This window comes from Pan paniscus, chromosome X, assembly GCF_029289425.2.
Source record: "Pan paniscus chromosome X, NHGRI_mPanPan1-v2.0_pri, whole genome shotgun sequence".
Classification (NCBI taxonomy): domain Eukaryota; kingdom Metazoa; phylum Chordata; class Mammalia; order Primates; family Hominidae; genus Pan; species Pan paniscus.
Window position 1 is genome coordinate 20,433,574 of NC_073272.2, and position 25,110 is coordinate 20,458,683.

General features: G+C 47.3%; 1 protein-coding gene across 1 annotated transcript; it reads right to left on the reverse strand.

Moving 5' to 3' along the window:
* Positions 1–7: 7 nt before the first annotated feature.
* RS1 (retinoschisin 1) lies at positions 8–24,863 on the reverse strand. The gene is made up of 6 exons (XM_055106655.3): positions 24,733–24,863; positions 20,431–20,456; positions 19,442–19,630; positions 9,997–10,138; positions 6,915–7,110; positions 8–4,618 (listed from the first exon to the last, which is right to left on the reverse strand). Exons 1-6 carry the CDS (start codon positions 24,861–24,863, stop codon positions 4,466–4,468), a joined length of 837 nt encoding a protein of 278 aa, XP_054962630.1. The 3' UTR covers positions 8–4,465.
* Positions 24,864–25,110: the final 247 nt, after the last annotated feature.

Sequence of the window (25,110 nt, forward strand, 5' to 3'; positions counted from 1 at the left end):
GACAGAGCGAGACGCCATCTCAAAAATAAATAAATAAATAAATAAATCCCTAGGATATAGAGTCCGCTTGCCTGGGTGGAGTCTTGGCTCCATCTCCTACATCTCATGTGACTTGAAGCAAGGCACTTCACTATGCCTCAGTTTCCTTATCTTTAAATGGAGGTAATCACAGTACCTACCTCAGTGTTGTTGTGAAGATTTAATGAGATAATAACCTGCAGAGCACTTGAGAGTCTCAAGAAATATGAGCTCTTATAACATTATTGCTATTATAAAACATTGCTATTACTTCTGCCCCAATTTGGCAGTTTCAGGAAATTGAGAAGGAATGTCACTGAATCTTTAATGCCAGTTACACAGAGCTCAGTAGGTGTCCGCACAGCCCTTTAGATGCACGTAGCCTATTTGATCTTCGTATCAGCCCTGTAAGGTTGGGCTTAAGAATGACCCAGCATGGAAGTACTCTTGGGACCACAGGGGAAGCAACAGTCCTTGTAAGCTGTTTGTCAGTGGGCCTTAGCAACCAAGCCCCAAGTGGACAGAAAGATGGGGTTCTGTGAGCATCCATTCCAAGGGTCACTTTAGGGGTGCAATCTTCTGGGCTCTGAGAATGGATTCACAGCAGCACCTCCATCTGGAAATACCTTTGCTTTGTCCAAGTAACCTCCTCCCACACAGAGTACCCGAATCAGCTCAGATTTTTTTTTCTTAATATTGGCAACACTTAATGCTACTTCTTTGTTCGTAACATTTCATTTAATTATTTAAAAATCTGCAAATGTTGTGTATATTTTACCGCAATTTTTAAACAAACTCCAGTGTAGACCGTGCTCTAGCATTTCTAAAAATAAAAGTAAATATGTTAAAATAAGGTAAGAGTGAGTTTTTCCTACACTATGTATAATTTTTAATTGAAAGTTTCCCCCACAAAAGAAATGATACTTGGAAGCATAGTTTGTGTGTTTGACAGCAGGATTCTATTAGGCTTCAGATTTCCCTCAATAAAAGTTTTAGTTTTTATACATTCTGTCATGAATTGAATGAAGTAAATAATATGCTGTTGTAAGCAAATTATCTGCAGATAAATGTCTTATGAATCGTATATCTTACTGTTTATTAAATTCTGAAGTATTGAGCAGTTTCCAATGTGAAATCCCAGCTGGCTTCTTTGCAGTGATGGACAAGTTAGTTATAATTCATATGGAAATTCAAGGAACCCAGAATAGCCAAAACAATCCCGAAGAGCAAAGTTGGAGGACTCACATGCCCCAATTTCAAAACTTACTACAAAGCTACAATAATGAAGAAAGTGAGGTAATAGAATTTGGAGTCCAGAAATAAACCCTCTCACATTTATGGTCAATTGTTTTTTGACAAGGGTGCCAAGATCATTCAGTGGGGGAAAGAATAGTCTTTTCAGCAAATAGTGGTGGGACAACTGGATATCCACATGCAAAAGAATGACGTTGGACTCCTATTTCACACCATATACAAAAATTAACTCAAAATGGAACAAAGATCTAACTGTAAGAGGTAGAACTATAAAACTCATAGAAGAAAACATAGGGGTAAATCTTCATGACCTTGGATTTGGCAGTGGTTTCTCAGATATGACACCAAAGGCACAAGCAAAGAGAAAAATAAATTGGACTTCATCAAATATTTAAAATTTTGTGCTTAAGAGGACTCTATCGAGAGGGTTAAAAAGATCGACAGAATGGGAGAAAATATTTGCAAATCATATCCAATAAGGGAATTAGAATATACAAAGAATTCTTAAACTCAGTAAGTTGTAAGCCGATTTAAAATGGGCAGAGGATCTGAAAAACCTTTATCCAAAGATGTACAAATGGCCAGTAAACACATGAAAAGATGCTCAACATCATTAGTCACTAGGGAAATGCAAATCAAAACCACAGTTGAGATGCAACTTCACACATTATGGGTATAGTCAAAGATGGACAGTAACAAGTGTTGCTGAGGATGTGGAGAAAGTGGAAGCCTCCTACATTGCTGGTGGAAATGTAAAATGATGCAGCCACTTGGGATAATAGTTCCTCCAAAGATTAAACAAGAGTGACTGTGTGTCCCAGCAGTTTTACTCCTAAGTATATACCCAAGATAAATGAAAACACACATCCGCACAAAAACTTATACACAAATGTTCATAGCAACATTATTCATAATAGCTAAAGAGTGGAAACCCAAATATCCATCAATGGATGAATGGATAAATAACAATGTGCTCTTGACATGATACTGAACAATGATGTTCAGCAATAAAAAGGAGTGACAAGTGACATAGTGATACACATGTTATAACGTGGATGAACTTTAAAACACTATGCTAAGTGAAAGAAGCCAGTCACGAAATACCACATACTATATGATTTCATTTATGTAAAACGTCCAGAAGGCCAATCTATAGAGACAGTCGATTCGTGGTTGCAGAGGGCTTGGGGTGGCCGATGGGTTGGGGAGTGTTGGCTGATGGGTGCAGGATTTCTCTTTGGGGTGATAAACTTTCTAAAATTGATCTAGTGATAATGGTTGCACAACTCTGAATATACCAAAAGTCATCAAATTGTACACTTTAAATGGATACAAATTGTATGTGAACTTAATCTCAATAAAGCCGTGACAAAAGTTTCCAACATGAACTCTTATTTGGAAAGCCTTTCTCCCTGCCTCACTGTTTCCTCCTCTCCTTTTTCCCTGAACTGCACTCTCTCGACTCCTGTGTTTGATGTGCCTTAACTCTTAGGATACTGCCATTTTGTCTGACAGTCCATGTCGTGACCAAAGTTAATTCACCTTTCCAAATAAGGGTCTCTGTTCAGGCATTTCTATCCAAAATAGATTTGTCCTGTGTCCTAAGGCCAGGGATAAGTCCCCCCACCCCCCCCCCCACCCCCAACACCCTGTGTGATGTGTTTATATTTGAGAGAAGATTGGGCAGGGAAAAGCATTTTCCGAAGTTCAAGCATACAGCATAGGGACTAGAAAGATGCTGGGTTGGATATAAAATAATTGAGCCCCCAAAGCATCAAGAAGGATGTTTGGGGCTTTTAGAAGGCTGCCTGTTCACAGAAAAGGTGAATGTGTTGTCCAGGACTGTATTAGCGCGAGTCTAGTCACTTGCCTTGGCATTTGAAAATGAAAAGTAACTCGGAAATGAGCTGCTAGCAAAGACTACCCTGTGTCTGGGGCCAGGACAGTCTTTAGAGCAGCCTCGTCCTCTGATTCCACCACCTGCTCTCCATATCCCTCTCCTGCCCCTCCCCCGTGTTAACAGCCTCTCCCAGGAAGGGGCCTGGAAACTCAGGCTGGGCTCTAAATGGCCAATGAGGCCTCCCAATCTAAGGCGCCGCCTCCAGGAACGGAAAGCCAGGCCCATTCCTTCCCAGAGAGCTTTTCAGGAGCAGGCGCAGTTTGCGTATTGCAAGGCAGAGGGTGGAGGGTGAGAAGCTTTCAGGGAAAAAGCTACATGGTCCTTTTTATGATGTGAGTCCTTCCCACTTCCTGCGAAGCATGTAGCCAGCTAATGAGCCTCCTCTGAGTAGCCAGTGGTAGCTCCTGGGCCAGCTGTTCTCGAACTATGTTTGGTTTGCTAGGAAATGGTAGCCCTAGGTAAAGGGCAATTGTACTGTGTTGTGGTCATTTGGGGTCCCTACATATACTTAGATGTGCAGCCTGTCCTGTATGATCACCTAAATGGTGACCACAGACACGGGGAATTTGCTGGAATGGATTGCATAATGGAGCTGTGTGTATTGGGCGCTCTGGTCCCTCCCCAATCCCTGTGTTCATGAGGGTGGAAGCCCAGATCCGCCTTGAAGGTAAGAACTGTGAGCAGAGGAAACTCCCCTACCTTGGGCTTTTGGTCATTTGTCACGTATAGCCTCTCAGGGCACTGGGATTCTCACCCACCGCACTCATCCCTGCCACCCAGTCACCCTTGAGTCCCTCAGCTGCCTCCCCAGGGCTCTGAAGTCCTCTTTGGCGATGATTTAGTGGAAACTTAACTAGGAGGAGCTGCTCCCTTCTGCATTCAAAGCCAGGCTTTAGGAAACTGTATGTTTCTGTCTTGAATGTGGTAAAGCAAATGAATTTTCAAATTATCAGGGCTGCTTTGTGTTCCCCTGAGACTGCACCTTTCACAGTATCACTGAGACAAAAAATGAGCAGAAAATTACCCCTGCTACTTAGGCTTTTGTAAGAAAATTCGTTTCAGGGACATTTTCTTTGTTCTGACTTTCTCTGGCCCTGAGTGGGGAATAAGTTCATTTTTATTTCATTGAAATCAGAAAGCTATATCTTAAAAAAAAAAAATTATCTACCCAGCACTGCAGTTACAATTGCTTTGCAAAATATAGCCCTGTCCATCTCGGTGGTGTGTGAGGGGGTCCCCTACGGCCCGCTCTGTGCCAGTCACCCCCTGGCAGGCGCCGAGCTGAGGCAGGCATCAGGCACACTTGCTGACGCACTCCAGCAGCTCCATCCGGATGGCAATGCGGACGTGCCAGCCCAGCGGGATGAGGCGGATGAAGCGGGAGATGATGGGGGGCCGCAGCAGGTTCTGAACCGTGGAGGTGCGGTCCGAGTTGCCATAGAAGACCTAGAGAGATAGAGGAAATCCTGTCACCATCACATCGGGGAGGGAAAAGGAAGAAGGGTTCCTTTCTGGAGCTAGCCCCAACTTTTAACTATGGAAATGATTAGGAAGTGGTTAAAGCACAGACAGTTTGCGGGTGCCCCCCAAAATCTGACCTTGAGTGATTGTCATCACACCTACATGCTTGGGACATCTGGAACTGCACCATCCAATAGGGTGGCCACTAGCCAATATGTCTGTTTACACTTCAATTAATTAAAATTAGATAAAAATTCAGTTCCTCAGTCACATGAGCCACATTTCAAGTGGCCGCCATATTGGACAGTGCAGATGTGAACATTTCCATCATCACAGAAAGTTCTATTGGAGGGTGCTGCCAGAAAATGCCACTTGACTCATCGCTTTTGAGTTTTTATCCTTTGCATTTTGACATTTTGAAAAGGCCCACATCACACTTACATGTTCCAAAGGTATCCAAAGTAGGGCTCAAGTGAAAACCCGTGCTTGGCTCAGGAGTTGTAAGCCAAAACTTAAATGTGTATTCCTACTTTGATACAAGTGATGAGTACCTTTTCAACTTGGAAAATGTTTTTTTTAAAAGACATAAAAACTTGGCCAGGCGCAGTGGCTCATGCCTGTAATCCCAGCACTTTGGGAGGCGGAGGCGGGCGGATCGTTTGAGGTCAGGAGTTTGAGACCAGCCTGGCCAACACACAGTGAAACCCCATCTCTACTAAAAATACAAAAAAATTAGCCAGGCGCAGTGGCAGGTGCCTGTAAATCCCAGCTACTCTGGAGGCGGAGGCAGGAGAATTACTTGAACCCGGGAGGCGGAGGTTACAGTGAGCTGAGATCACACCGTTGCACTCCAGCCTGGGCAACAGAGTGAGACTCCATCTCAAAACAAAACAAAAAGACATAAAAACTCGAAGGAAGATTCTGGAAAGGGGAGGGTGGTGCCAGAGTAAAGAGAAAGGGGGTTTGCTTAGTGTTTTTAAGGATGTAACATAAAAACATGCTGTGGGTGTTTGACGCCATTTCCAAAGAAATCATTCTTTGCCCTCTTACCAAAGTCATGGTGCTCTGCCTGATGCCACTAGGACATTTCATTTCCTTCTGGGATTATCTCCTGAAAATATCTGGCTGTTGCATTTGGCCCCATCCATCTACAAAACGGGAAGGGCCTGGTCTGCCATGTTCTTGCCTTTCTCCGCAGTGGCACCGCCCCACACCACCCTCTCTATTGCAGTTTGTCTTTGAGCCTATTCAAGTCAGGAGCCAGGTGAAGAGAGGGGAGGGTGGAACAGGCTCCACCAGATTGCACAAGTGCAGGGGTGAAGTGCCTCTTTGCAAAGAACCTTCAAGGCCTTCAGAAGCACAGGGCTTGAAAAACTTCTCATGTCTTTTGGAGAGGCCAGCTAATAAGAATAAAAATGAAATTAAATGTCCAAGTATCAAGATGGTTTTTCCTCTTGTGTTCAAACTCCTTGGAACAACCCATGAACGTCTTGGCCGTACAAATTGTCATCAGAGACTTACAAAGCCTTCTGAATCTCAGCTGTACATGTCTACTTAACCTGATTAAATGTTGAAATTAGCCTGGGGAACTCCTTACTCTTAGGCAAAAGGATGTTTACCATTTCCAAAGAGCTAGGGAGTTTTTAATTCATTTTTATTCATAGCAAATATATATATATATATATATACATATATATATAGTCAGGAGTCTACTGCGTTTAGTCAATGGTGAAGAAGACTTCTGTCTCAATCCACAAAGATTAATAGGATGTAGAGTTGCCCAAAGGTTTAAGTTCGTCTGTGTTTGTGCTGGTGAAGTCCTTTTAACCATTTGGCTAATGGGTAACTTGCTAGGTTCTCAAAAGGCTCCCCTCTGTCAGTCTCAAACAATAGGAGAGGCCACATCTATATAAATGGATGATTCTCTACCCACATCAATAACATCAGACCATACCCGTGAAGCAAAGTGCATTCAATGATCCAGTGAGTTGAAATAGTCCAAATGGTCAGTCTTAAGAGTTCAGGCAACTGCATGCTGATATGGAAACTCAGACAAATTTTTTTTTTGAGCTTAAGAATAGCATTCATTCGCAAACAAACTGTGCTGGGCACCAAAGCAAGCCCAGGAAAGAGAGCACAGCACATTGTGGGGGAAAGCGCAGATGATCCACTGTGCTGTGGAGTCGGTGCTCTGACAGAGGGCAGTGACAGGAGCGCGGGGACAGGAGGGGAAGTCCCGGAGGGTGTGAGCTGAAGTTGGTTTGGGATAAGCCCAACTTACCCGGTTGTTTCCAGTCTGGTCCTTGTAGTAAATCCAGTTCAGGCGCTCATCGGTCCTGTACTGCACGCTGTACTTGGTCATCCACTCATCGATGTCACAGCGCCCCTGGGTGAGGATCCCTGAAATCACTTTGATCTCCTTCAGATCTATCTGTAACCACTGGCTACTGTCCTGGAACTTGGAGAGCCAGGCGCACCTGCCGAGAACATACCGAGTCACCGAGAGACTCCCCCTGTGCATGTCTGCAAAAAGCCCGCAGGTGCTGGCTCTCGAGGGGATGCCAGCATCCAAAGAGCCCCCTGCCAAGCTCGGGCAGTCTGGGCTGCAGTCTGAGCCTTGTCTCCTAGGAATGGCCAGCTTCCGTTATACTTAACTTGCATCTCATTCTCCCTCTCCCTGCATCTCCACCTCCCAAGAAAAGATTTCCAGATTCGACTAATTTGTCAAAGAAATGCCTCAGAGTGTGGCTGAAATTGCCTTTGCGAGTGGTTGAACATGTCTGTCTGCAAAACACGCAGGTGCATGGCTGTTAGACCACCAGCCCCTGCCCTCTGCTTGAGACTCCCAGGGTGAACCTTTCTGCGCATTTCACTCTCTTCACACCTATTTGTGTTTCCCTCGGTTGGTGACATTCCTGCCTCGTGCAGAGCACTGACCCATGTGGATCTAGAAGGGCTTTGACAAGTGTCAAGCCAGATAACCGTTGAAGCAACTAAGTTGTTTTTTTAGCTACATTCCTCATAAATCGTGGAAACCTATAGTAGTTCCCCCTGCCACCTCCTTTTTTCCTTTTAGTGTGTATTTTAATTAGCTTTGTAGGACTTAAGCCCTGGGCCACCTTCTCTTCCTTTTCCAGACTTATTCCTTGGGTGGCTCCTGACTTTTCACTTCTATCCCACACCTTTTCTAAATCCCAAATCCAGAGAGTTCAGTTGCCAGCTAGAGGACTTCTGTATGCCTCTCAGCATCTCAGATGAAACACGTCTCAATGTGAGCCCCTAAGTGCCCCCACCCCACCCTGCTTTCAGACCCCACGTCTCTGAGTTAACCCCATCCTCGCATGTGTCCATGCCGGCCACCTGAGAACCATCCTGGGCCCCTCCTCTCCACCTCCAGTGCCCAATCTATCTATTGGCTCCATCTCCAAGTGCCTCAAATTCTTCTACTTCTGTCGGTCTCCACCGCCACCACTCTAGCCCGTGTCCTCCTCTTTCTTCCCACACCTCAACTACTCTCCCTGGATTACTCTGGCCCCACAGAAACCAGAGAACTTTTCTTAAAACACAAATGTGCTTGCGATACTCTTCGACTTAAAATATTTATCCGGCAGAGTCTGCTAATTATCACCTGATACTCCCTTCCCATCCTCATTTGGTAATAGAACCCCTGAGTTTCATCTGGGCAAATGGCCATCTGGCTAAGATGGCATTTCCTAGTCTCCCTTGCAACTAGATGGGGCCCCCTAACCAAACTCTGGTCAATGGGATGTGGGCAGAAGTGGCCAATAGAATATGTTTGTGTTCTTTTTTTTTTTTTTTTTTTTTTTTTTGAGACGGAGTCTCGCTCTGTCGCCCAGGCTGGAGTGCAGTGGCGCGATCTCGGCTCACTGCAAGCTCCGCCTCCCGGGTTCACGCCATTCTCCTGCCTCAGCCTCCCGAGTAGCTGGGACTACAGGCGCCCGCTACCACGCCCGGCTAATTTTTTGTATTTTTAGTAGAGACGGGGTTTCACCGTGTTAGCCAGGATGGTCTCGATCTCCTGACCTCGTGATCCGCCCGCCTCGGCCTCCCAAAGTGCTGGGATTACAGGCGTGAGCCACCGCGCCCGGCCTATGTTTGTGTTCTTAAAGGCAAGTCATGCGCACTCTGCTGCTCTTTTGTTTCTCCCCACTAACTAGAAGGTGGATGTGATGGCAGAAGACAGAGACACCATTCTGGACCCCAAGATAGACGCTTCGTGTTAAGGACAACAGAACAACAAGGTAGAGTCTGGGCCCCGCATGCCATCAAGCTGCCATAACAACCCTAGACTACTGAATGAAACTTTTTTTTTTCCTTTCTGAGACAGAGTCTTGCTCTGTCGCCCAGGCTGGTGTGCAGTGGCACACAATCTCGGCTCACTGCAACCTCTGCCTCCCAGGTTCAAGCGATTCTCCTGCCTCAGCCTCCCAAGTAACTGGGATTATAGCCACCTGCCACCATGCCCGGCTAATTTTTGTATTTTTAGTAGAGATGAGGTTTCACCATGTTGGCTAAGCTGGTCTTGAACTCCTGACCTCAGGTAATCTGCCCCCCCTCGGCCTCCCAAAGTGCTAGGATTACAGGCGTAAGCCACTGTGCCTGGCTGATGAATGGAACTTTTAAGTGAGCAAGAAAGACACTTCTACATTAAGTCACTGTACTTTGGTGCTCTTTGTTACAACAGCATGAACCTGTATGCTAACTAATACGCACTCAGGGTCCTCCCATTATCCCTACAGTACGGACCACAGTCATTAACGTGGCTTCTAAGGTCCTGCACCATCTGACCTCTGCTTGCCTCTCCACCTTGTCTCACTTGTGCTTCAGCCTTGCTGCCCTGCTTATGTTCCCCATCCACACCCTGGAGGTATCATCCCAACTCAGGGCTTTTGCACCTGCTGTACCCCACGCCTCTTCCCCTCCCTCACCTGGCCAACTTCAAGCCACAGGTCAAATATGTTTTCCTTAGAAAGCCTTCCCTGGCTGCATGGATGAGGTCTTTCTTCCTTCATCTCTCCCCCAGCACTCATAAGTACATTCTGTGTCATTTGTTTATTAGAGAGGCCTATATTTTTTTTCTTTTTTGAGACAGGGTCTCACTCTGTCGCCCAGGCTGTAGTGCAGTGGTGTGATCTCGGCTCACTGTAACCTCCGCTTCCCAGGTTCAAGCAATTCTCCTGCCTCAGCCTCCTGAGTAGCTGGGATTACAGGCACGTGCCACCACGCCAGTTAATTTTTTGTATTTTTAGTAGAGACGGGGTTTCACTGTGTTGGTCACGCTGGTAGAGAGGCCTATTTTTTTTTTTAAAGCACATGAAAAAAAATCCCCGGGCCCTGCTTACCCAAAGCCTTGACTGTTGAGCCGGGCCTTGTTTGCAGTCCACGAGGAATACCAGCCCACATACTGCTCCGGGTTAGAGCAGGTGATCTGGTCCGGTGTGACCTCCCCTGACTCGAAACCCAGAGGCTTGTGATATGGGCATTCTGGGAAAGGAAAAAGAATTCACATTCACACATATCTCAATACTCAACAAGCACCAGGTGACTGAAATAACAAAACAAACCCATCTGCTTTGCGCTTCGGAGACGGAGAAGGCTTTACCTGTCTCTGTGGTTCACAATGGGTACAGCTGGGTCTTCAACGGTTCACTACTCACGCAAGAAAGGAATGAAGGATGAAGTAAAGGAATTGCCATAGAGACTCACAGCCTTTGTAAAAGCAGAGGGAAGTGGCTCTATGGCAACTTCACAAGGGGTGTGTGGAATTTTGAGAAATACTTCACCTCCTCCACCAACTTAGAGATCTAAAAACCAAGAGGTGCACAGTGAAATACCATATTTAAATGCCATACATCTTTATTTCCCCCATTAACACAGATTTAGCCATCCTGCCTCATGACGTCAGGTCTCTCGTTGTCCTTGGGCAGCAGATCATGCCAATTATAGGGACAAAACCACAGTGAGAGGCAAGAAGGGCGATGACATATTGAGATATAGAGAATGACTTCCTACTTGTAAATTGCAGTTTTTTCACCAGTCTAATGAAAAAAAAATGGGTGAAATGTGCTTGGGGGACTGTTGAGTGAGAAACAGCTAAAAGGAACTGCTTTTTCCCAGTGGTAGTACCCAAAGGTGGTTCTTCTGTGTTGATTGTCTCCCCCTTCCTCTCGTCTGTATGTCCCCTCACAGTAAAAACAGTATTGAGGCTGGGCACGGTGACTCATGCGTGTAATCCCAGCTACTCGGGAGGCTGAGGCAGGAGAATCGCTTGAACCCGGGAGGCGGAGGTTTCAGTGAGCCGAGGTGGTGCCTGCAGTGGCAGGCACAGTGTCGAGTTACCTGGTCAGAGGCTGCCAATTTTCAACCCAGTATTCATTCATTCTCCCCTTCTTCTTCTTTTTTTTTTTTTTTCTTTTGAGACAGGGTCTCGCCCTGTCCTAGGCTGCAGTGCAGTGTTGCTATGTCAGCCCACTGCAACCTCTGCCTCCTGGGCTCAAGCGATCCTGCCACCTCAGCCTTCTGAGTAGCTGGGACCACAGGTGCACACCACCACACCCAGCTAATTTTTGTATTTTTTGTAGAGACAGGATTTTGCCATGTTCCCCAGGCTGGTCTTGAACTCCTGGGCTCAAGGGATCCACCTGCCTCGGCCTCCCAAGGCACTGGGGATTACAGGTGTGAGCCATCACACCCAGCCTCCCCTTCTTTTTGACTAAAGAGCTCTCCTTTTATTGGGAGCAGCAATGTAGCCAGCTGAATAAAGGGCCTTTCCCAGCCTCCTTTGCAGTTAGAAGTGCCCACGTGACATAACTTCTGACCAGTGAGACATAAAGACTGCCTGCTGGGATTTCTGGTCAGGTTTTGCTTGCCCCTTCTTTCTTCCTGTTGCCTAGATCACATCTGATAGTTGGTGTGAGAGTAACCATCTTGCACCATGTGGGTAAGGCCAAGAGAACTGCAGAGGCTGAGTGCAGTGGCTCATGCCTGTAATCCCAGTGCTTTGGGAGGATCACTTGAGCCCAGGAGTTCAAGACCAGCCTGGGGCAACATAGGGAGACCCCATCTCGTGGCTCACGTCTATAGTCCCAGCTACCGGGGAGGCTGAGGGAGGAGGATTTCTTGAGCCTAGGAGTCTGTGGCTGCAGTGAGCCATGATCACACCACTGCATTCCAGCCTGGGTGATAGACCCTGTCTCAAAAAAAAAAAAAAGAAAACTGCAGAGACCTTAGCCTTGATAACCTTAAGTATTATAACTCCCTACCCCTAATTTTTTTTACCATGTGAGTTAAAACTCCTAAATCAATAAGCCAGTATTTAGGGGGTCTTGTGCTTATAACCAAACCCAGTTCCTAACTGAATTTCTACAGAAAACAAATGGCAAATATATTTTCCTTTTTTGGTTAGAGACCTGGTCTCGCTGTGTCGCACAGGCTGGAGTGCTGTGGCGCAGTCATAGCTCTCCGCAACTCTAACTCCTGGGCTCAAGCGATCCTCCCACCTCATTCTCCTAGTTTTCTGATGATGAATGATAAACTGCAATTAAGGCAAATCATAGTATTTTCTCCAGAATTTTTCAAAAGCCAGTAAAGTTGAATGAAACATGCTTGCAGAGACGGCCATGCCCTGTCCCCAGAGGCTAAAAACAGGCCAGCTTCAGACCTCTGGCCAGGGAGGCTTAACTTCCTTTCTGCCCCAATGCAGGAAAGGAATAGGCCTGATCTCACCAGTATCTGCAGCTCTGTGGGTCTGAGGGTGAGGGCACAGAATTTGTAGTTTATTGAGTACTCAAGTACTCAAGAATGCAGTTTCCAGGACTCCACCCCAGAGCAATTGCATTTTTAACAAGCCCACTTTTGAAAGTGCACTTTGAAAACCTTGGCCTGCCAGGGAAGACATTCTTTCTGTGGGCTGGGGATCCCGAGGACTGAGTGCCTGCGGACTCGAGGGCTCCTCCCCCACCCGCGACACCCCTCCAGCTGGGAAGACAAGCCCGAGCGATCAGGGGGAGGGGCACAAGGCCAGGTGGCAGGGATTTTTCATGGGCAAAATTCTAACCTTGGGTGTCTCTGAGGCCCCTCCACTTTGAGCATTTGATGACTGAACCTCCTTTTTTTTTTCCACCCCACTCCCCGCCGCCGCCCCGCTCAGGGCTACTAGCTCTGAGAGAGTAGGCAGAGGGGAAGGGAAAAAGCCAGTGCCACCTCTCCCAGTCACCTTATTCTTGGCACTTTGCTCTTCTTCATCTGTTTCCCCTTCACATCTCTTTTGCCATTTCTTCCCAATAGCTCATCTAACACTCCAGAGCAGTCTGTAGCCCTGCAGGGGTACCTGGCCAGGGCCAATGGCCTTGACAGCCTGGGAGGGCCTGTCCAGGCAGCAGAGAATGTGTGGCTCACTCTGCGATCTAAAGACCCGTGTGTCCAGACGTGGATGCTGTACTTACTCCCCAGGGAAGGTGACGCTCTCACTGTCACCTTGGCTTCAGCTGGTGTCTGGGAGCCGATGCCTGACTCCCGGGCCCCAAGCTTCATTCCACTGCCCTCTGAATATTTTCCAGGAGAATACTTCCGCTGTGGTGACCCAAAGAAGCCTCACACTCCGTGTGTCCCAAACCGAGCCCTTCATCGTCCAACCTCCAGTCCTGCTCCCTATCCAGTACTCCAGGTCCGAGGCACTTCCATGTGCCCGACACTCCAGGTCCGAGGCACTGATGCTTTCAGCTGCCCAACCCAGCAATCCGGTAAGCAGAGACTCTAGACCGGTGGGGCTTAGCCTGGGCTGTACCTCGGAATTGCCCGAGGAGCTGTAGAAATGCAGATGTTCAGGCCACACCCCCAGGGATTCTGACATCATTGGCCTGGGCATGGGGACAAAGCTGCAGGTGATTGTAATGGGCAGTCAAGGTCAAGCAGGCCTGCGTCCAGCCAATGACACCTGGGGCAGGGGCCCACCCTCTCAGCGTGAGCGCAGGCCAGTTGCTTAACCTCTCTGGGTCTCAGTCTCCTCATCTGTGAAATGGGGGCATGATGTAGTACCTGTCTTCATAAAATTGCTGTAAGATTGAGTGAAACTATTTGGAGATTGTAGAGTTCGTAGAGCACAGCGTCTTGCCAAAAAGCAGCAGGTGCATGACATTGGTGGAGGTGAATTTGTGAGACTACATTGATAACCTTCTTGAATTTTGCATGTTTTTCTGGCAAAGACTTAATAGGGAGGAAATCCATTGCCCCTCTATCCTACTCTGTTCTGTCCCCATTACCCTCCCCGTCCCCCCACCACCGCACCCCCCGCCACACCCTCCAGAGAATGAGGCCAGCTTCACGTGACTAATGAATGGTTTCGGCTGTCCTTGCCCCAGGCAGGAGCAAGTGTGTGTGTGTGTGTGTGTGTGTGTGTGTGTGTGTGTGAGAGAGAGAGACAGAGAGACAGAGAGACAGAGAGAGAGACAGAGAGGGATGTGAGAGAGAATCTTGTCGACAGCATCCCTTAAGCTTATGGACCTGGAAGATCTAGGCCTCACCAGGAATTAGCGTATTGCCCAAGAGAAGGAGGTCACAGCCCCAGCTAAAGTAGCAGGGATGTGGTGAGGGCCTGAGCGCAGCAGAGAGGGACCTGATTCCCCTGAGGGGCTGGACTGGGATGGGCTTGGGAGCCCTAAGCTCTGGGCACGCTCAGAAAACTTGGGAAGGTCCCTCGGACTGAGTATGGCTCAGAGGGAGAGGAGCCACCCATGAGACGTCTGCCTTCCAATGGGGCTGTGGCCAGCCTGCCCTCGCAAGCTCGTGGGGGGTTCATGTAGTCTAAATTGGGAGAAAAGACCTTCAAAAATCCTGTCTGCAGACTCCTCACAGGCCATTACAAGGGGGCACTCCGGCTGGATTTCTTCTAACATGGAAAAATAGAAAATGTGACATTTCCCACACTGTGTGTGTCCTGAAGAAGAGCACACTCCAGTTCTCTTATTGTGATTTTTCCTGACTTCTTCTTCCCCTTTCCTCTTCCTTCTGTGGGCCTGGTTGAGCTCTTTTCAGGTCCACATGTGGCCTGCAGCCCTTCCCTGAGGCCATCCCCTCCCGTCCACACCCCTCCGCCTGGCCCCCCATGCCTCAGCCTTCAGATCTCTGCCCACCCTGAGCTGGCTGAGGGGCCCCAGGTGCTACCTCCCCAGCACCCTCCACACCTGTCACGGCACCCCTCCTCCTCAGGCATACTTCACTGCCATCTCCCCTCGCCTGCCTCCCTCCCCATTCTCCCCCTAGCTGAGCAGAATGCCCACAGGTGCTGGGCACTCTCTAGGTATTGACTGGACAGATGGATGGAGAGATGAATGAACACACACCGTCGCCCCATCTTGGGTGGCCACTGGGGACAAGCGTAGGAAATGGCATTTCGAAACAGGCAGCAGAGGCCTCAGGGAAGAAGTAGACACTGACTGCGACCTCTGGCCTAATCAAAAGAAACCATAAATTGAGTAGATGCTAGAAGGCAAAATAAATAGTGTTGTGAAAGAATTAAGGGGACCCAAGGCTGGGTGCAGTGGCTCACGCCTGTAATCCCAGCACTTTGGGAGGCCGAGGCGGGAGGATCACTTGAGGTCAGGAGTTCGAGACCAGCCTGGCCAACACGGTGAAACCCCATCTCTACTAAAAATACAAAAATTAGCCGAGCGCAGTGGTTGGCACCTGTAATCCCAGCTACTTGGGAGGCTGAAACAGGAGAATCGCTTGAACCCAGGAGGCAGAGCTTGCAGTGAGCCAAGATCGTGCCACTGCACTCCAGCTTGGGCAACAGAGCCAGACTCCATTTCAAAAAAAAAAATTAAGGGGATCCTTATCAGACACACACAGAATATGACCTTCCCGAGTTTTCCACCCAGTGTCACTTTGTTGTTGCAGCTATTAGACCTGTTTCTATACTCATTTCACCCTTAGGGAAAAGCCTACATCTTCTGTGGCTCAAATGGCTCTTCTGAGCCATGATGTGATCATGAGATAGATAAAGGCATATTTGCAATATGTTACCAGCCCAAGGCTGTGTATATTTCATATTCTAGCCTTTTTACTTTAGTGGCTACTTTCTGAGTTTGTAGGCAGGCTTATAAAGAATGCAGATCTAAAGAAACACAGAATTCAGGGACTTTCTTAACACAAGATTCCAGACAGATGTGAATAGTGTTATGCATAGATATTAGACTTGAATATATGTGACAATACAGTAGAGTACAGAAGAAAATATGTAGAATAATATTTCTGGAAGAATGGATCATAAGCTCAAGCATCATATAGAATAGAAAATGTAGAATCAAAATGAACCATTAGCAAACCAGTAGATTTCTTATACTTTTGATAATTTCCCTACCCTATTTTTTGCTCTCAGAGTGCCGGGGTAATCTTGGCTCAACGGTGGAAAAGACAGAGCTTTTAGTATTTTTAATAGCATTAAAGTGAAGATTAGGAGGCCAGAATGCATGTGGCCTTCTGCTCCGTGGGCGGCCTGGGCATTAGCCAGAGTGCACCTGCTAGCGCTCCTGGCAGCTCTGAGTGACCCCGCTGTCCTTCTGTGCTTTCCAGGGTTCTCTTTCTTCGTGAGACACATTATGAGGGAAGCCCTGATTCACAGGGCCCAGGTAAACCAAGCTGCGCTCCTGACATACCATGAGAATGCGGCACTGACGGGCAAGTGACTTCTGCAAGCCTGCGGCTGGTCCCAATGCCCTGAATCACCTCTCTCATGGAAGAACCAATTAACACCAATGAATCAACCATTAACGCTGAGGTTGAGTTTTCCTTTCTGAAAATATCTGTGTTGTTAAGAACAAAAACCAGGGCCAGGTGCAGTGGCTCACGCCTGTAATCCCAGCACTTTGGGAGGCCGAGCAGGTGCATTGCCTGAGCCCAGGAGTTCGAGACCAGCCTGGGCAACACGGTGAAACCCCGTCTCTACTAAAATACAAAAAATTAGCCGGGCGTGGTGGTGTGCACCTGTAGTCCCAGCTACTCGGGAGGCTGAGGCAGGAGAATTGTTTGAACCTGGGAGGTGGGGGTTGCAGTGAGCCGAGATCACGCTACTGTACTCCAGCCTGGGAGACAGAGTGAGATTCCGTCTCAAAAAAAAAATAAAAAAATAAAAAAAGAACAAAACCCAAAAAACAGTGGAGAGAGGAGAACACTTAAGCTAAAAGAATTTCTAATTTTAGAACTTCAAGCTCATGACAGCTGTGTAGGGGAGACAGCTTTGGGGACCAGGGTCAATATCACATCCCTCAAACACATGACTCTTCTCTCTCTCTTTTTTTTTTTTTTTTGGTGGGGGGGACAGGGTCTCTGTCTGTTGCCCAGGCTGGAGTGCAGAGATACAACTATGGCTCACTGCAGCCTCAACCTCCAGGACTCAAGCGATCTTCCCACCTTGGCCTCCCGAGTAGCTGAGACTACAGGCACATGCCACCGTGCCCCCCCCAATCTAGAGATGGGGTTTCATCATGTTGCCCAGGCTGCACATGGCCCTTTCTTGAAGTATCAAACTAGATTGGGTCAATGAAGCCAATCCACATAAACAATGTCTTTTCAATTTCTTCTTAGACAGAACTTACTTGGAATGGAATTCCAGGAGGTCTCATGTCTCTAGTGAAAAGAACATTCGTTACCACTGAATGGTAAATTTCTCTAAGGTGGAGACAATGCCTTCATTTCTGTCTCCTTGTCAGTGCCTGACACATCATAGGCACATGTTGAAAGATGGGTGAATTGAGTTATAAATGGATTATTAATGAGGGTGCGTCAGTATTGACTGAGCCAATCATACCAACATTTAATGGCTGCATGAGCTCATGCCATGGAGCCTGAGGGGATGTCCGATAGGAAAAGCCCACCGGTTTCCTCACGATTGGGACCCCACAGTTCCCTTGGAAAACAAACTTAGTTCAGAAATGACTTCCCCTTCAGAAAATAGGAAAATCACGCAGTAGAAACCATTGTACCCTACCCTCCCACACACACATTGCAATTTGCTTTTTTGATGCAAATTTAATGAAATAATGAAAAGAGCCTCACACACAGACACACAAACCTGTCTCTTGTGAAGCTATTATTAGGCAATTGTGTAAAGTAAATGAAGTGGCACAATACCATCATAACCCTGGAGAGGCAGCAAGGCCGGTTTCATGCAAAACAAGCTCTGAGCATGGAAAGGATTTAAGCATTGCAAATATTTGCAGCGACTGCCCAAGCCTCTGAAAATTGGATCTGCTCCCTCCCTCCTCAGTGTGTGAGCTCTTAGGAGGCTGGTAGGAAAGAAACCAACCTTTATTCAACAGTGTGCTAGTACCCCACAGGCTGCTTTAATGCCTCATCTTATTTATTCCTTGTTGACAACCCCGTAGAGCAGAGGTCAACAAACTATGACCCATGGGCCACATCTGGCCCTCTGCTTGTTTTGTAAATAAAGTTTTATTGGAACCCAGCCATGCTTGAGCATTTACATGTTGTTTATGGCTGCTTTCCAAGACAAGAGCAGAATGGACTAGTTGTGACAGATTATTTGGTCCACAAAGCCACAAATATTTCCTCTCTCCTCCTTTACAAAGTTTGCTGGCCCCTGTCTTAGACACAGGCTAAATCAGCTGCAGAACAAATTGGCCTGGAAATTTCAGAGGCTCCACAAAACACAGGTTTATTTTTCACTCAGGCAACTGGTCTACCGTGGGTAGGCAGGGAGTTCTGCTCCACGTGATCAGCCTGAGACCAGGTTGCAGAAAAAGCCACTATCTCAACAGGTGGCTTCACAGCAGGAAAGGGAGAGCTGAAGAGTTGAGTGCCAGCCCTTCAGTGCCATTTTCAAAGTGGCCTGCTCACCTTGGCTGTAGCTGTTTGGATGGCACCACCTGATTAATTACAAGGGGGCTGGGCAATGGGAGGGAAGCACATGGCTGTTTGGTGAGCAAGCAGTATCCAGGCATGGTGCTATCATCACCTCCATTGGACAGGCAAGGAAAAAAGTGGCAGTCCCAGAGTTCAGATGTGACACAGCCAGGATTCCAGCCCTCGTCTTCCTGGCTCTAGAGCCTGTGCTCTTTTCAAAATTCCAGGCTGCCTAGCATTAATTTCTTTTCTTTTCTTTTCCTTTTTTTTTTTTTTTTTTTTTTTGAGACCGCCTCTCACTCTGTCACCCAGGCCGGAGTGCAGTGGTACGATCACTGCTTGCTGCAACTCCGCCTCCCGGGTTCCAGCAATCCTCCCACCTCAGCCTCCTGAATAGCTGGGACCACAGGTGCAAGCCACCACACCCAGATAATTTTTGTATTCTTAGTAAAGACAAGGTTTCATCATGTTGCCCAGGAGAGTCTCAAACTCCTGAGCTCAAGCAGTCCACCTGCCTCAGTCTCCCAAAGTGCTGGGATTACAGGCGTGGGCCACTGTGCCCGTCCTCCCATTAATTTATTTTCAATCAGTCTCATTCATCGATTTCATTGAAAGTTAGATCCCATCGTACTATCCCAGCCTGGAGACATGGAGATCCAGGGAGCTGTTTCTGAACACTGACATCACGCCATGTGTTGAAGCAGGGGCCATTGTGAGATTCGAAGCTCAGAGGCCAACTGGAGAAAACCCGCATTAACATAGGCTTACTAATAGTAATAAATAGTAATAAATACACACAGCTACCACTCATCTTTCATTCTAAAGATGGGGGTAGCGTTCAGGGGGTTAATTCAGCTGAGTGGGAAAAAGGAAGAGAAATGGGGTGTTCCCAACGACTGTTCCATCCCAAGGACAGGGGATACTCACCTGGTATACAGTCCAAGGAGGTGGCACCTGCAGACCACAGAGCATTGGGTCCTCCTTGGCAATCGCACTTGCATGCTTTTTGGTACCAGGGGTCCTCGCCTTCATCCTGCAGCCAACCAGAGAGGCAGGGCAGAAAAGTCACGGTCAAAGGCAACTGTGGTTGCCCCCACGGAGTGATCACACTCAGTCCTTATGCATCGTCTATAGCAGCTTTGCTACAATGGCCAAATTGAGCTATTAATCCAGCCTTAATACACACAGCTACCACTCATCTTCCATTCTAAATAAGTAAAATGTCTGCCACCCTGGGCGACCAACTAATAATCTCACAGATACACCCATCTAGAGGGTACCGTTCACCCCATTATAGTTATCTTCAGGAGTTTGGGGAGCCCCAATCCAAGTTTAGACTCTTCACATCCCCTGGAAGTTCCTATGGGGAGATAGATTCAAGATTGTGCCATCTGATTGAAGACCTGTTTTACTTGCATTCTCTCATTTAAACACCAATCGTGGAGCTTGCCTAGGTCAAATGTGCTACAGTCACCATCACCAAAAAAAATACTTTTTTTTTTTTTTTTTTTTTTTGAGACAGAGTCTCGCTTTGTCGCCCAGGCTGGAGTGCAGTGGTGTGATCTCAGCTCACTGCAGCCTCTGCCTCCTGGGTTCAAGCGATTCTCTTGCCTCAGCCTCCCAAGTAGCTAGGATTACAGGTATGCACCACGATACCTGGCTAATTTTTGTATTTTTAAAGTGGAGACAGGGTTTCACCATGTTGGCGAGGCTGGTCTCGAACTCCTGACCTCAAGTGATCTGCTTGCCTCGGCCTCCCAAAGTGTTGGGATTACAGGCATGAGCCACCATGCCCAGCCAAAATATATTTCAAAATACATTTAAAAACAAAGTGATAGTCCTCTATGTTATTTTTGGCTAGGACAATTTTCAAAAGTACTATGCATGTACATTACAGCCTTCTTACTGTTACATACCTCGGTAGACGATAATCCCAATGTGGCTAAAGCAAAAGGATGAGACAGAAAAAATCTAATTAATGAAAGAGAAATCCAACAGCATCACTCGTTACATGGAAAAGTGAAATAGAAATAGTCACATGAAAGCTACCAACACCCCTTCTGGAAGAAGTCATGGTAAGTAAATATCTGCCAGGAAAAACATCCGCAGATGCTAAGAAGCTAGGGACAGTAAAATTAAACAGAAAGAACAAGATCATCATTATAGGGCCGGTGCATCGGCTCACACCTGTAATCCCAGCACTTTGGGAGGCCGAGGCGGGCCTAACACTTAGGCCAGGAGTTCGAGATCAGCCTGGGCACCATGACAAAACCCCGTCTCTACAAAAAATACAAAAATTAGCTGGGCATGGTGGCATGCGCCTATAATCCCAGCTACTCAGGAGGCTGAGGCAGGAGAATCGTTTGAACCTGGGAGGCGGAGGTTGCAGTGAGCCGCTGCACCTGCCCACACCTGTAATCCCAGCACTTTGGGAGGCTGAGGCGGGCCTAACACTTAGGCCAGGAGTTCAAGACCAGTCTGGGCACTATGACAAAACCCCGCCTCTACAAAAAATACAAAAATTAGCTGGGCATGGTGGCACGCGCCTGTAATCCCAGCTACTCAGGAGGCTGAGGCAGGAGAATCGTTTGAACCTGGGAGACGGAGGTTGCAGTGAGCCAAGATCGCTCCACTGCACTCCAGCCTGGGCGACAGAGTAAGACTCTGTCTCAAAAACAAACAAAAAAAAGATAATCATTATTTTTGTTCGTTATAGAATTTTGGAAACTACATTAATGTAGCAAAGTGGACAGGGCAGGGAGAGGAAAACACCTGTATTTGTTACCACCAAAGCCAACACTGTTAACATTTTAGTATAAATATTTCCCGTCATTTCCCGTCATTTTTCTATGTGTATTTTTAAATATATTTAAGAACTTACTATCTAAACAGTGTTGTATCCTGCTTTCCCTTTCATTTAACCCTAGCAGTGTGAAGTTTTTCTGTGTTTTTTTCTTTCTTTCTTTCTTTCTTTTTCGAGATGGAGTTTCACTCTTGTTGCCCAGGCTGGAGTACAATGGCGCGATCTCGGCTCACTGCAACCTCCGCCTCCTGGGTTCAAGCAGTTCTCCTGCCTCAGCCTCCCAAGTAGCTGGGATTACAGGTGCATGCCACCACACCTGGCTAATTTTTTGTATTTTTAGTAGAGACAGGGTTTTGCTATGTTGGCCAGGCTGGTCTCGAACTCCTGACCTCAGGTGATACTCCTGCCTCGGCCTCCCAAAGTGCTGGGGTTACAGGCGTGAGCCACCATGCCTGGCCCAAGGTTTCTCTTTTATTAAATCTTCATCATCATCATCATCATCATCATCATCATCCCTTGTGTCTGCCCAATGTGCTATTCAGGAGTTGATTCCCAGTTCCCTCACTGTGCCACAATTAGATGATTTAAGATTAAGACATTGTTTAGAAATTATTTTATAGGTTTGTCTATAATGTACAGGAAATATCAAACCACAATCAAAGTATAAGTACCATATACATAATGTGGGAAAATTGAAAGTGTGCAAAATTTAACATAAAACTGACATATAAGCTCTCTTTATAGAAGCATGAAGAGAGAGAATGAATTCACACTTTAGCAGGTAAAGAGTTTGCATATATTAGCAGAAACTGATGGTTTAAAGCTTCACTGTCCAATGTAGTCATGACTAGTCCCATGTGGTATTGGAATTTAAATTAATTAAAATTGGCCGGGCGGGGTAGCTCATGCCTGTAATCCTAGCACTTTGGGAGGCTGAGACAGGCCGATCACTTGAGGTCAGGAGTTCGAGACCAGCCTGGCCAGCATGCTGAAACCCTGTCTCTACTAAAAATACAAAAATCAGCTGGGCTTTGTGGCAGGCACCTGTAATCCCAGCCACTTGGGAGGCTGAGGCAGGAGAATCACTTGAAACCCGGGTTGCAGTGAGCCGATATTGCACCACTGCACTCCAGTCTGGGCAACAGAGTGAGACTCTGTCTCAAAAAATAAAATAAATTAATTAAAATTATCAAAATAAAAAGTTCAATTCTTCAGTCAAACCAGCCACATTTCAAGTGCTTCAGAGCCACATGAAACTAGTGGCTACCGTACTGGCTAAGAAGATACAGAACGTTTCTATCATCGCAGAAGGTTGCATTGGACACTGCTGGTTTAAAGCACTGATGGGGTGCAGGAAACGCTACCACCAAATATGGCACCTGGACACACAAGGAAACTGAGAAAACTGCAGAAGCAGGAAGGTCTCTCTGACCTGCTCCTGCCCCCTCCCTCCTGAAGCTGGCCATAGAAACAAAAACAGCCCTTGACCCTTTCTCTCCTGAAATGGGCCATCGAATTCCTTTCACCTCTTCTTCCCTGAAGCAGGCCATCAAACCTAGGAAGGTCAGTCTAATCTTCTCCCCTGAAGACCCTCATGTGACAGGTGTCCTGCCTTATACCCGGAGGGAAGGAATATCACACAGGGGCACCAACACGAATCTGAACAAATAGGCCTTGTTATGCTTTTCTCATTTATTACCATTAGATCATACCCTTTGATCCTCCAATCATATTTCCACACAACTGTCCACAAAAATGCACAGGTCTTCCTGTTTCGTTGGGTCTTCATCTCTGAAAGCTCCTGTGCCATGTAAAACTTATTAAATAAGTATGGATGGTTTTCCCTCATTAATCTGTCTTTTGTCGTAGGGATCTCAGCCATGAACCTTGAGATAAGTGAGGAAAAGTGCTTACTTTTTCTCCCCTACACCACCAAAACTCCATTTCCCAGACTTGTTTTTTTTTTTTTTTCTTTTGAGACTGGCTCACTGCAACCTCTGCCTTCCGGGTTCAAGCGATTCTCCTGCCTCAGCCTCCCGAGTAGCTGGGATTACAGCCACCATGCCTGGCTAATGTTTGTATTTTTAGTAGAGACTGGGTTTTGCCATATTGCTCAGGCTGGTTTTGAACTCCTGACCTTAGGTGATCCACCTGCCTTGTCCTCCCAAAGTGCTGGGATTACAGGTGTGAGCCACCACACCCAGCCTTCCCAGACATTTTGAACAAAACAAATACCTTTCTTTCTTTTCTGATGATAAAAAAATTTCAGACTAAACCTGAGTGTAAAAAATGGAAATAAAAGTCCCTCCTTTAACCACTTTGCTATTTAAAAAGTGAATCTGATGCTCACAAAAAGCTTTTAGAAACCACACAAAGCCTTTATCATCACAATTATAAAAGCTTGAATTTCAATAATACACATTTCCCTGTTCTGCAACCACTTTTTTTGTGTCCACTGTAGGCCTGGCGCTATACTAGGACTGGGCCTTCTGAAATGGAAGCCTCACTCTCTGCTCACAAGGGGCTTGAGGACCCAGGAGAAGACAGGCCACTGGACCATGCCCATGGTGAGTACTTCGATGGGCTATGCAGGGGCTGCAGTGGGAGTGAAGCACACATGTCTCTTAGCCTAGGAAGATTCAGGGCCACCCTCACCTGCAGCCACCACACTGCTGTCTCTCCTGGGCCCTTGTTCCACTGGTTACTCACCCGCTATGGGCAGAATTGACCTTCTCAAGTAGCAATGAAGGTTAGGGAGCGCCATCTTTGTAGCAGGCCACCAGAGTCCCTGCTATGATGTGAATGTTAGTGTCCCCCCAGAATTCATATATTGAAACCCAATCACCAATGTGGTAGTAGTAAGATGTGGGGCCTTTGGGAGGTGATTAGGCTTTGCCCTCATACATGGGATTAGTATCTGTGTAAAAGAGACTCCAGGGAGCTAGTGAAACAGGAAAGGTCCCCTTGTCCCCATCTCAGGGCATGCAAGGGAGGGTGGTTCACTTTTTCAGTGCCCCGCTGCTCAAACCTCTGGGGGAGCATACAGACGGGCAGGCTGTGGGGCTCCAAACCCACGGCAGTGTCTAGGGGTGAATGTTTACAGCTGAGGCCCCAGCAGGCCTGTGTTACAGAGTGCTCTTTTAGTTTGCCGTCTGTAGGCGGCTTGTGTTAGTCAGCCCCATTAGACTCATCTCCCTGCCTTCTCACAGGGACAGAAAGCTTTCTGTATCTCAGGGTTCTTGCCTTGGGGTATCGGAAGAATCAGATCACACGTGGGCTTGCAGAATGAGTGCAAGGTTTTATTGAGTGGAAGGAGCTCTCAGCAGATAGGGGAGCCAGAAGGGAGATGCTTTTCTCCTGGAGTCGGGCTTGGTAGGTGGCCCCACTCTTCTCTGACAGCCTGGCCAAACTCCACCTCGTTCCGCCGGTTGATGGCCTGGGGCTGCCGGCGTCTATCGTGTGCTCTTCCGCCGGCGCACGCCTCTCAATGCCTTCTGCACGTCCAGCCACTTGTGTCTTCTTCCGCCAATGTGCTCCTCTCGACATCTAGCCGCTTGTGTGTCTGCCTGCTAGGGTCTTGGAGTTTTGATAGGCACAGGATGGGGGCGTGGTGGGCCAGGGTGGTCTTGGGAAATGCAGCATTTGGGCACGAAGGCAGGAGTGCCTGTCCTCACCTAGGTCCGTGGGCACAGGCCTGGGGGTGGAGCCCGAGGCAGGGACCACGCGGTGCCCCCCTTCAGTATCACTAGCTTGCCCCTTCCACCATGGGAGGGCACAGCAAGAAGGTGCCAGG